The sequence below is a fragment of the Lottia gigantea genome (genome assembly GCF_000327385.1).
Source record: "Lottia gigantea unplaced genomic scaffold LOTGIsca_31, whole genome shotgun sequence".
Lineage (NCBI taxonomy): Eukaryota > Metazoa > Mollusca > Gastropoda > Lottiidae > Lottia > Lottia gigantea.
Window position 1 is genome coordinate 1460081 of NW_008709027.1, and position 12597 is coordinate 1472677.

A 12597-nucleotide genomic window follows, 5' to 3' on the forward strand; every position below is an offset into this window, starting at 1 on the left:
TACGATTTGTACCTGTCATGCAAGCCTAAAGCCAATTTCAAATTAACTTCATTATCTAAAGTCAGGTTATAAAGAAAATGTAGGGCTGATTATTGTCATAATACGAAACTGTGGCTATTCAATTCATGCTAGCTTTATATGTATAGCTGTTGCTATATAAATAACTATTTACAAGGACAATAAAGCGTAGACAGAGTGTTATATTATAAGGTGTGACGTAGGTTAGAATAGTTCAATATTTATGAGATTTGACATATTTATCTAAGAAGAATAGGATTAATAAGACCAGTGTAAGAGAAGTGAAGGAAGACCTAATTGTATAACAGTATAGTTTGTTAAGCAGAAGGTAGCCTGGTTATTGATTGAAACCACCTACTCTGTATGATACAGGTGTTTTAAACCAAAAATCAATATTAATATGACATTGTTATCATGTACTGAAGATTTGAGAGACAATGACAACTGATTTCTCTATGGTTCATTATACAACTTATATCAGCTAAAAAATATAGATTTTCTGGATAACATTCATAATGGATTCACAAGTTTCAAGTTCTAAATGGACTTATAATCTGCGAGATTCATCGTAAGTTATATATATTTTTTGTCTAAGCAACGACATGTTTTGCAAGAATTGGCATATTATGTGATCAATGATAGTTCAAATATTTTTAATGGTTATAGATTTCCTTGTTGAAGGACATAATCATTGGATAGAATAACATTTATGAAGATTTGACTTTTGAATTAAAAAATGAACCAGTTATTGAATAATTTGCTAAGTTCTTCAACCTAAGTTGTCCATATTTTTGGAATGTGATACTGTTATTCATTATCCGCTGACTTGCCAACTGTAAACTACTTTGTCCTTTTTTCTCAATATTGTTTTTATTACAATGAATTTGTCAACATAAAATTGAACAAATATTTATCGAAAGGTTTCCTTTTTTGATGATTTATTTAAGAATATTAATCAATTCTTTATGCTGTAGATCTGATTATCACCTTATTTAGGTTTATCTAGCTAGTCATCTTAGCCACATTAACACATTTCCATTTCCCCAATAATCCTATGTCAGCCTGTTCAAAATCCTAAAAGCTAAGGCTCATTCTTCAAGTTCAGACTCTCAGAACATTGAAAGGAAACAGTTATATATACCATGAGTTTGTTGTGGAGATGATATGTTTTAAGATTGTTAAGATCTGGTTGTCACTCACATATTTGTTGACATGTATTTAATTATCTTAATGAGAGAAATCCATTGATTAGATTGTCCTTTAATTAGATTAATCTCTTCGCCAGCATTCATAATAACAATACTGAGTGTGAGTACTAATCCTGGTTGCAGAGATTAAAAGTTTGAATGTAATTGAACTTCATTGTTACTATGGTTTTGTTGGTAATCAGTATTTGTATTAATATAAGAGAGAAATATTGTGAAATAGAAATCAGAAAGAGGATTGCAATATTGTGTAAGGATTTTTATAATGCATTTACCAGAATCTGTGACTGATAAACTAACTAGGTAAAATATATTTGTTTATCTCATTATCTGTCTTCTACTCAATTTGTTTTTAAGTTATCATATTCAGGTTTAACTTGATATATTCTCTCTGATTTTTATCAAGATAATAATGAATTGTGGTAGGAAATTAGTTGATATTGAGCTTTACTAGCCTGTTTAGCAAATATTGGATGACTATATCACTTGATGAGTTTATTAACACATGACTGGAAGGGTTAATAAGTGTTTAGCATGATTTAATGGAGACTTAATCAATCTTCGTTGTCTGTACCGTTTTAATGCTGGCTCAAATGTAGTCTGACTAAAGATAAAATCAAGAACATTTTTATTTTTGTGTGTGTATTGAGTTACTTCTAAGTTCTATTGCACCATTTCAATTTTCCATCAGATGTCTCATAGTTCTATGTAAGCTTATATGACATCACTATCACGAAAACTGCTAATGAATTATTACCGATTTCTTTCACCTAAACTAATGATGTTCCCAGTCTAATTAAAATAAGACTCAACTTATGTTTGTTTTTTTTTAATTAGTTTTATTTTTAGTATAGACACTTCACAGTAGGGTCTAACGACCGGAGTCTTGAACATTCGTCAAATGGTGTATTTCAGGACCAATAGACTAGTTTATCAAGTACACTGAAAGTGAAAATAAAAAACATGCCTTTTCATTGAATGTTCTGAAATGATCCATTTAAATTTGATTGGCTAAATCAAAGGTCATCAGGTTAGGTAAAAAGGTTGATTTGACGGAATGTTCAAGACTGGGTTATTAGACTTTACTGTGAAGTGGCTATGATATAAATAGAAAGTAACGAAAAAAAAAACATAATATAATGTTATCCATTGATTTGTATGGCAAACTGTCTCTTAAATGTTAAAATCTTTGGTATGAAAAGTTCTTATATTGTTCAAGCAATATTTTATGATTGTTGTATTTTATGGAAGTTATGATATATGGTATTATAATCCTTGCACAGTATATCACTTTTAATATGACACATAAACTATACAAATATTACTGAACAAAGGTTCTTTTTTCTAATTTAATATTTCTTACAACATTATTTTCAAAAGTGTTATAAACGTATGATAGAGTTTACTCTGAGACAACTTGTACGGTCAGTAGTAAAACTACTTAAACCCCTCAAGACCAAATCTTGGTCAAGTTGCTGTTTCTCAACTCAATTTAATATTTTTTGTACAAGGCATTATGAATCACTTGTTTTTTAGTTTAAGATATTTTTGCTTCTAAGTTTTTTTTTTTAAATACAATTCAAGTGTTGTACTAATTGATCATTTCCTGATGAAGTCAGTTGTTGTCCATGACATTTAAGTTTGAGTATTTCAGAAAATTTAAACACGTATTCTTAATACATCAGTCTTTATCACGTTTTCATACAAGGTTTTAAATGATGTGCTATTTGCTTTATTTCATTTTAGTTTTAACTTTTGTATGCGATTGTTTAAACTTCTAAAATAAATAAGCTTTTAGATTTTGGCACCTAAGTTTACACTAGATATTGATTTAGAGACAACCTTATGTCAGAAATTATATATGTTTATATTTTATTTAGAAATATATATATTTCAGTTCACCTCAACCAGTCAAAATGAGCGCAGGACCACCAGGAAGGTTTGTAAAGTTCTATATATATTTTGTACACATGGATTGACTCCAATTATACTTGCGAAAGGTATTAGATTCCTAATCCATAAAGTTAAGTACCGATACCCTGACACTATGACAACAATTTGCATTTTTATTATTTTTCCTGGGAGACCTTCATTTACCTTAAAATCGTCTGGAATCTATAATTAACTTTTTATGATAAAGCTATATAGAAAAGAATTGTTTAGAGGATTTCCAACATTTCTATGTGCATTATGAACACTTATAGGTCCTATTTCTACATCACTCATACTTCTAAGGACACTATCTGTTAAACTGAAAGTTTAGAGTGGAAATATGAAGCAAGTTACTTGGTATACTTTGAGATGTTTAAAGCTCAGTTAAAACTGAAGGTTATCTATTTTTTTGCCTCTGTATTATTTTAGGGCATTAGAAATAATAATAATTTTGATGCACAAACTGAGGCAATTAAACTCGCTGACAAAAATATGATGCTGAGATTTCAAGAGAATGAACTCCAAGTTTAGTTTAACTTTGTTAGGTTGTGAGTTAATTCATAGTTATCATGAAACTAAAATAAAATTCTGATATAGTTTCTTGAATGTTTTTATGTTTAATGACCTATAGCTTATATGTGATATTATTTATACTTTAAGTATTCAAGATGATTACGCTTCAAAGAAAAGGCTTAATCAGGTTAGTATTTGATATATTGAACAAATTTTATGGTTGATAAACTTTTTGGCAATAGAATTATATCATAGTAATCTTCTATTTATATAATTTTTTTCTTTCGAATAAAGGCTATTGAAAATTAGACAAAGATTGTTTCCCCAAAAAAAAAAAAATTATAGTGGTTATGGTTAAAATGAAAATATTTTTTCAGCTGGAAATAATCGAAAAATCTAACAGAAAGAAGCGCCAGTCTCCAGGAATGATGCAACCAAATATTGATAGCCGTCCATCCTCAGGTAGAAAAAATCGTGAAGACGCTCGTCCACTAGTCAAAGAAGGAACAGCAAAGTCAGCGCCACCAGCAAATTTTGGTAATTAAGGTTATTCTTACAACTTTCGTTTTTATAAATTGAGATAACAAGGTTTGGTCTAGAAACTTCAAAAGGGGAAGTTATATTTCTCATTCCTTTTTGATACTAAAATTATGTTTTGAATATTTCAGTATATGATAATCCAGGGATTATGACACATGAAACATCATCTAGTAAAGTAGAAGTATTAAATGTAACATCAGACGTATCTAAAGATTATAGTGATGACAGTGATAGTGATGTCCCAACAATCACCACAACAGGTTAGACTAACTATAATTAATGACTAGGTATCATCTTGTTATGTTTTCATGTCTCACATCCTCAATTTATTCTTGAAGAGATAAAGGGGCCTATGATCATATTCAAACTAAACTTGATTGCAGTAAAACAAATTTGCATTTATAGTAAGCTTACATCACATCAAAAAATTGAAGGACATGATCTTTCTGATATTCCTTGTCTTTAAGAACATTCATGTGATTTGTCACAAAGATGATTTTGTTTAATGGTATTAATTTGCTTAAATGTGGATGAAAGAAACTAATGACTAGCTGAAGGGTATTTAACTTTTCATGATTCTATGCCAGACTTTTAAAACAGTCTTAAAGCATATAGTTATAGATTGCGCTGCTATATTCAATACAGAAATGGCTTTGTTATACTTCTTTTCATTGAAAGACTGTATCCTTAAGTACTGTTATAGTAAAACTGTAAGCTGATTATCGTTCAGGTATTCATACCATGGCTTTGCTCATGTGATATTGAAATATTGCAGATCTGTCATGAATACCTGATTTCATGTTATAAAAAATTCATAGATTTGACCTGTGTGATTATTAATAACTATGACCCATAGTTTGTTTGTCAGGTATGCTCGCAGTAATTATTTCTTGGCATCGCTTTGGCCTAGATAGTAAATGCAGTATGGGGTTGTTGTTAGCCTTGTATCTTATTTTTAGATGTTGGAAATAATTGTACATGATTCACTGATGATTATTGAAGCTAGGTTTAAAATACCAAACAATTTCCTGTTATATTGACTTTTCTTCTTTTGATCTATAAATGCTGTTGTATACCAGGTTACATTGTTTTAACAAGGAATGAAAATCAATAAGAATAAAACTTTAAATGTTGTTGATCTAGAATAAAAATCTATAAAATTGTTTGAAATAGTAATACAACATCTATAGATTAAAATATTTGAAATAATAAAAGAAATCAATGATTAATTCTACATGGTAGTTTGATTCTCTGTAATTTAATGATATTTTTATGACCTATTACTCTCTATCTATTAAAGATCGTTCATTTCTTCAGACTGTATGAAATATTATTGATCATTCTAGTTTAAATCAAATAGAAAATTAGATCAGTTGTGATTTTTTCTGTTAGTATTAAATTGGTTGTATACTTGATGAATGAACTGATCTTATGACATTTAGAATAACTTTGACTATCATTAAAATTAATGAAATGATTTGTATCAGGTAAATCATGAACATTCTGAATTAATTTGAAATAGTTCCAAATCATGTTCAATAACAAGTCGTAAATTTCTATAAATTCAATTTTAAGTGGTTAGCAGACAAAATTCAGATTTAATTGGTATATAAAATATATAAATTTTTGACAAAGCCAAATTACTTTTAGAATTTTTAACCAACGTAATTTTCACAAGTACTTCAGAATGTCATAAGCATAGAGATGTAATGTTATTCAGTTGTACTGACTGAGGGTAGGGTTCCAGTCTTATGCTTTAAGACCAAAAAGTTTTTACCACTTGTATTGTATGACCCTATTCAAGCCACTAGAGCCCATTGTTTAACTTTTGTGTTAATTAGATATATATAAGTTGAATGTTATATTTTTCAGGTGGATCTGAAACATCAATAAATAATTTTAACCGTCGTAATGGTCCATCACAAACTGTATCAGCAGCTACATCATCTAGTTTAATAACAGATGAAGAGGATGATGATGTTGATATTGAAAGTATGCCTATTGCTCCCCAACCTCCCCGCTCACCTAATCCTAACACACGTAATTCACAGTCCACTAATATGTCTGGTTTTAACACTAATCAGGTGAGTGGTGTCATATTGAATTCAAATTTGCTGTTGTGTCTGTAAGAGGACATTGTTCATATTTTCTTGAACTAGAAAAAATCTTGTGGAAAATGCTTATTTTCAAAATGTTGTCCAATGAAATATATTAGTATCTATCTTTCCTTTATTTCTTTCTCTTAAGTTTGAAAATAAAGGTGTATATTCTATTCCATTGTAGATGGATAGTTATGACGAAAATGAAAAGGGTGGTGCTAGTGGACCTAGAATGTATTCACCTGATCCTGGAGAGAATCTAGAAGAATTTGTATTAAAACCAGCTCCACAAGGTGTTACAATGAAATGTCGTATTACTAGAGATAAAAAAGGTGTTGATCGTGGTATTTTCCCTACATATTTCTTACATTTAGAAAGAGACGATGGCAAAAAGGTAATTATCATATTTCAAAGTGGCTATGGTTTGAAGCAAGGAAGTTGCAAGCCTTATCCAATGTAGGGAATGATTCAACATGATTTTTAAATGCTAGTACGGAATAACACTGAAGATCACAATGAATAAAAAATCTGGTCATAGGGACAAAACCTTAGAGTATTGTCTTCAGAATATACAGACATATACTTTGACTGCAATAGCCACCTTTTTGTACCACAGAATGCAGCAATTTGATTGGATCGTACGCCAGCAAATACAACCAGAGTTCTGACCTGAAAAACTGTAATCATAATGGCTCATTGTTTACAGACCTTCTGTCAGAACTCTGATTGGCTGTATTCACTGATGTAAAATCCAGTCACATTGCTGCATTTACAAACTTTAGTGATACAAAAGGGAACTCGTACATTGTAAAATGTATGAAGATAGGCTACATTATACTAGGGAAATGACAAATTGAAAAATTTTCTCATTTTCCACTGATATGTTTCTTGTGTTCATGGAGTTGAGACTAGTATATCATTAGACTCCCATTTCCTTTAATTAAACAACCATTACTTTATTGATATTAATATTAGATTAAGAATACAGACTCTCACAATGCTATTAAATACCTTAAATGTTTATTCTGTGGTCATATATAACTGAACTCAGATTGTAGTGTTTATGTAACAAGTTTTATGTGTTAAGTTGGAGTCTTACAAACTGTGAAACTTATTGTCTTACATAAATAATACATGATATAACAGTCTCAAACCACTCTTTTTTCACTTGATTTATTCTGTATCTCTAATTCATTTTACACTTGACTTAATTCTGTCTGGTATGGTCTGGTATATACTTAATTGTTTTTAAGTCAAGTTATAACATGACCTTCTCTTAAAAAAATCATACCATTCAAAAATATCAGTTATGGTATATAAGGTTGCCAATATCATTAACATAGTTATTTATAATCATAGAAAAACAGTTTGATATATTTGTGGATTTATGTTTTTTGCCTAATTTAAGTTTGATAATGTTCATTCAGCCTTACATGATTTTTGTGAAAACATAGACCCATCACTATATGTAATTTGAAATCTGCAACAGACAATAGAATATAGGAAAAACCATAGCATAACCTAAACTGTAGTTAGCAGACTATCTGTATTCTGTGGCTAGACACAGTGAGATGGAGATGATATTTAAATCTGTATTAAACTGTACAAGTTTCAAATTAGAGTGAAAAGTAGAAACTAGTTGAGATAAATATCTCAAATAACATTAATCATTTTGATATTTATCTTGATTTATATTCTAGACATTTTTATTGGCTGGTAGAAAACGGAAAAGAAGCACCACTTCAAATTACCTCTTATCTACAGATCCCACAGATTTAACGAGAAATGGTGAAGCTTTTATTGGAAAATTAAGGTATTTGATTGTTGATATTTTTGGCTAGTGCTTATTATAGGATGGAGAACAGCAAATATACTTAACATTTTGCATTACTTGACCGTACTAAAGACTCCATAAGCCTTGTTTCCTAAATAATTTATTAGATTTGGTTTTAAGCGTTAGAATTAAAAAAAAAAATTAAATGATAATATAAGATATTTGTGCCTGAATGAAACAGTGCAATGAGTTGTGTATATAGATAATCTATTTGTAATTCTAATTGGTGGTAGAGTTTTATTGATTATTGATTTATTGATTCAAATAACGTGGTCTATTTACTACTGTCTTTATGAAATATTGATATACACTTCTCTTAATGTCTTTATCTATTATTTTCTTATAATTACTCTTCAATAGACTCCCATTATTGTATACCACAGGTTTTCTTATTGAACATTCAGATTTGTATGTGACCTTGTGAGCTTAGTTCAACATTAAGAAAATAAAGATTACACAGAAAGTTGGGTTATTTTCTTTAAAATAAATTGCATTTCATTGTCTTGCTACATTTCATTGTCTTGCTACATTTCATTGTCTTGCTTCATTAATCTATTCACATACAGAGCTTTAAATCTCTATTTATACAATTCTATGCCATTGGGTTTGTATGTTGATATTTTCCATTTAGTTTTCATGTTAATTAATTTCCATGAATACATTGATTATAGGTCAAACCTGCTTGGAACACATTTCACACTATTTGATAATGGTACAAATCCAAAGAAAAGACCTGTGGCCTCCAGACAAGAATTAGTAGCTATTGCTTATGTGAGTAATTTGACTAATTAGCAATTAATAATGATTTCTGTATTTGTCACTTTATTTCAATATAATAATCTAACAAATTAGAAAGATAATGTTGTATTGATAGTGTACTTTGTTTTTATCTTACAGGAAACAAATGTATTAGGATTTAAAGGACCACGTAAAATGACTGTTGTTATACCTGGTATGAATCTTGATCATGAACGAGTTGAAATTAAGCCTAGAGGGGTAATTATATTAATTATTTATTCAATCAATATTTTCCATTTGTATTTAAAGACATGGCTATAGTGTACATTGTTTTGGTTTAGTATTGGCAAATAGCCATGTAAACTTACTGTTCCAAGGATGTTATTCCAATAAAAAAAAAATACAACCTAAATATTAAGTATAAAATCTGAATTTATTAAGGTTGTTTATTTTAGACTTCAGACTCATTGTTTTAAATATCACCCTTTTTAATGTATATTGATGATATCTTTATTTAAGTATAAACGTTTATGCTGAACTTTTATGGCATTCATTAGTAATTTATCATTTGTTTTTAACCAGTTCCATCAATTTATATTGTTATTTACTTTCAGGATCATGATGGTTTAATAGAAAAATGGAAACGAAAAAATATGGAAAATTTATTAGAATTACATAATAAGACTCCTGTATGGAATGATGGTATGTTATTTTACTCAATGATATTATAGTCGTGAGATAGGTTATAAGTTCATAACAGTACCTTGAAATCTTATATAATTGACGAAATTGATTGATATTTTTAAGATGGAACAGAACTTGTCTTGAAGTGAAATGCACTCAGTGCAGACATGAGAACACGTACTTCTTATCAAACTTCAGTATATAGGTTGGAACAGTTTTCTGAAGATCACATAGCATGAAACTCTGAGTAACATCATATTTCTAAACTCTACAATTGTATTGAGCACTATTGTAACAATGAAACTATTTTTATTGTTATATTTAAGATCTTAGTATGTATAATTTTCTTGTTTATTTCAGAAACTCAATCTTATGTGTTAAATTTTCATGGTCGGGTCACACAAGCATCAGTTAAAAATTTTCAAATTGTTCATGATAATGATGGTAAGACATATTTTATTACTAATAGAGCATGTGTATTTTTAATTAAATTAAATGTTTAATTCCTCACCAATTAGCCTAATTACAGTAGAAACTGTATTAAGAGACCACGCAGGGGAAAATTCAAAAACGATCTCTTACTGGAGGTGGTCTCTTATGAGAGAATTGAGTCTGCTAAAACAATTTCATTCATTTCCTTTATTTCATTCTATGTATTAGAAATCAAATCATAGCACCAAAAACACTGTTATTCCTTTAACAATGGTCCATTTACTACGGCATTCCGGGCGCGACAATCTTTATAAAACTCCTAAGTCAATTTGTTGATTTCTTCATTGCCGGTGAACCGCTTCACACGTTTCCAATCGGGAGAAACATTGCTTTCAAAATCCTCCAAAATGTCCGCTTTACGCTTCAGAATTCCCTGAATTTGGGTCTTACCAACCCCTATTTCATCGGCAATTTGCCTTTTTATATCGATAATAGACTGACATTAACAAGCTATAAAATTAATCCTTAGATCGATATGTGAAACAACGTGATGTTTAATCAAGGGAGTTAATAAGTGTTATGGTCGCTTAATTCACTCAATATGATTACACGGAAGTGTAAATACACGGTCGCTGGTTGCGTAATGAAGGTGGTTGCTTATCAGTCATTAATTACTTTGAAAACATTGTGGTCGTATATTGAAGGTGATTGCTTAATAAAGGTGGTCGCGTGAGCAGGATATACTGTAGTCCCATTTATGTACCGGTAGATGTATCTTGAATGTACAAATATTGTCATCAAAACAAAATTCTTGAAATTATAGTAAATGGTAACTATAATTATTGAATTTATTGTATATTTCAGTTGATTATATCGTAATGCAGTTTGGTCGTGTAGCAGAAGATGTGTTTACTATGGACTTTAATTACCCACTGTGTGCTTTACAAGCGTTTGGAATAGCACTGAGTAGTTTTGATGGTAAATTAGCTTGTGAATAGTGATATATGATTTACTCCTGCCTATTTAATTTATTTATTATACAATGTATAGAATATAGTGTTTAGAATCACATACAACTTTCTACATGCCATATTGGAAGACTACAGGTAGAACATGGATAATACGAATTACACAAGTGGTTTGTTGTGAAATAGCCAGAAGTCAGATAGTTATATAGTATATACATATCATTCATGGTGAATATAATAATATTATTGGTTAATCCTCAGATATCAACAATTTATTAATATTTGTAATTCCCATATCTAAACATTCCAGCTAGTTTTCTAAATACAAGACTTTGTAGATTTTAAATTGATTGAAATCCCCCAAATTCTTACATTTAAAGAAATTTTTAAGAGTTAGTATACATTCCAAGAAAATATTACAAACATGGGCAAATATCCTTTTATCCAAGACTGCTTACTGATGTAAAGGGATTAAAGCTTACAAACCTGTCATGATGGCAAGCTTCAAACCCTTTTCTGAAATGTGACAGCAGTATTGTAGGAAGAGGTTGAACTGGTAGTAAGAAGAAAAGAGAAAATTCAAGTGCTTTTAACTATTTATTAAATGTAAATTATTGATAGTTGTGATATAAATGTGATAACATGTTACAATAGCCCTTTTTTAAAACTTGTACATAGTTATTTTAATATTTCATTTCTTAATATATCTATCAAAATTGATTTGATGATTCCACAAGATGTAGTGTTGTAAATGTCATAATTCTTGTCCATTCATAATAACTTATATAATATTATTTGTACAACAATGACCTATACCGTCCAATATTTATTTGTATAGAATGATTTTCATCTTCATTACAAGTTTTGTTTACCTCAAACAATTCAATTAAAAACACCAACTTTGTTTTGGCTTTGTGTCATTTTATTTTATTTTGTCAAAAAAATCTTTTTTTCACCAAATTTTAGTAGTCTTGATGAATTGATTTCTTTGTTCTTGTGCTCATGAGGAAACCCACCAAATTAAAATAATTACAATGATGTAAAGGTTCTAGTGGAACTAGTAGTATTGTTTGCCAAAATAATCATCACACAGGCCTATGATTAGGACCACACAAAATATTTTTTCTAAAATCTAATTAAAGATGCAAAAAGAACATAACAGTCCTCACCAATGACACTTTATTCTAAAATCACAGATAAATTGAGGCAATTGTGAACAAAGTTATAAAATGTTTGAAAATAACACTTGTCTAAACTGTTTATTACTTTGATAATGCTCCAGTCAGTATTAAGATATAAAACCCTTTAGAAACAGATCAGAATGAGGTTCATTTCACATAAGGGCAGTGGTTTTCACAATTTAAGTCAACCAGGAAAAACATATCATTGAAGACTAGCTATATTTGCCAGTATAGAGATAAACTGAAGGGTAATTGCTATGAGTTTGTAGAAAGACCATGTTTTCTCATTCCTAAGGGAACAATCTAGAAGAAAATGTCAGGGTTAATCTACATGTTGATTTAGATAAGGGTTAAATTTATCCAGTTTTATCAAATTGAAGCCGTCCTATCGTATATTTATTTTATAAATTATTAATGTTTTTATTTGATGTTGCTTTCATTTTGTTTTTGCTC

The 12597-nt window shown here is 29.5% G+C and overlaps 2 protein-coding genes across 2 annotated transcripts; both read left to right on the plus strand.

Annotated features, from left to right (window-relative positions):
* Positions 1-217: 217 nt before the first annotated feature.
* Positions 218-6582, plus strand: LOTGIDRAFT_232741 (hypothetical protein; the record flags this gene model as incomplete). Its single annotated transcript, XM_009057767.1, has 7 exons — positions 218-586; positions 3121-3162; positions 3816-3855; positions 4046-4205; positions 4337-4468; positions 6081-6292; positions 6492-6582. Coding segments are annotated over exons 1-7 (729 nt in total), but the record flags the coding sequence as incomplete, so codon positions are not given.
* LOTGIDRAFT_206517 (hypothetical protein) lies at positions 6540-11232 on the plus strand (the record flags this gene model as incomplete). Its single annotated transcript, XM_009057768.1, has 7 exons — positions 6540-6701; positions 8008-8120; positions 8813-8912; positions 9039-9137; positions 9494-9581; positions 9924-10007; positions 10860-11232. 7 exons carry the CDS (start codon positions 6540-6542, stop codon positions 10991-10993), a joined length of 780 nt encoding a protein of 259 aa, XP_009056016.1. The 3' UTR covers positions 10994-11232.
* Positions 11233-12597: the final 1365 nt, after the last annotated feature.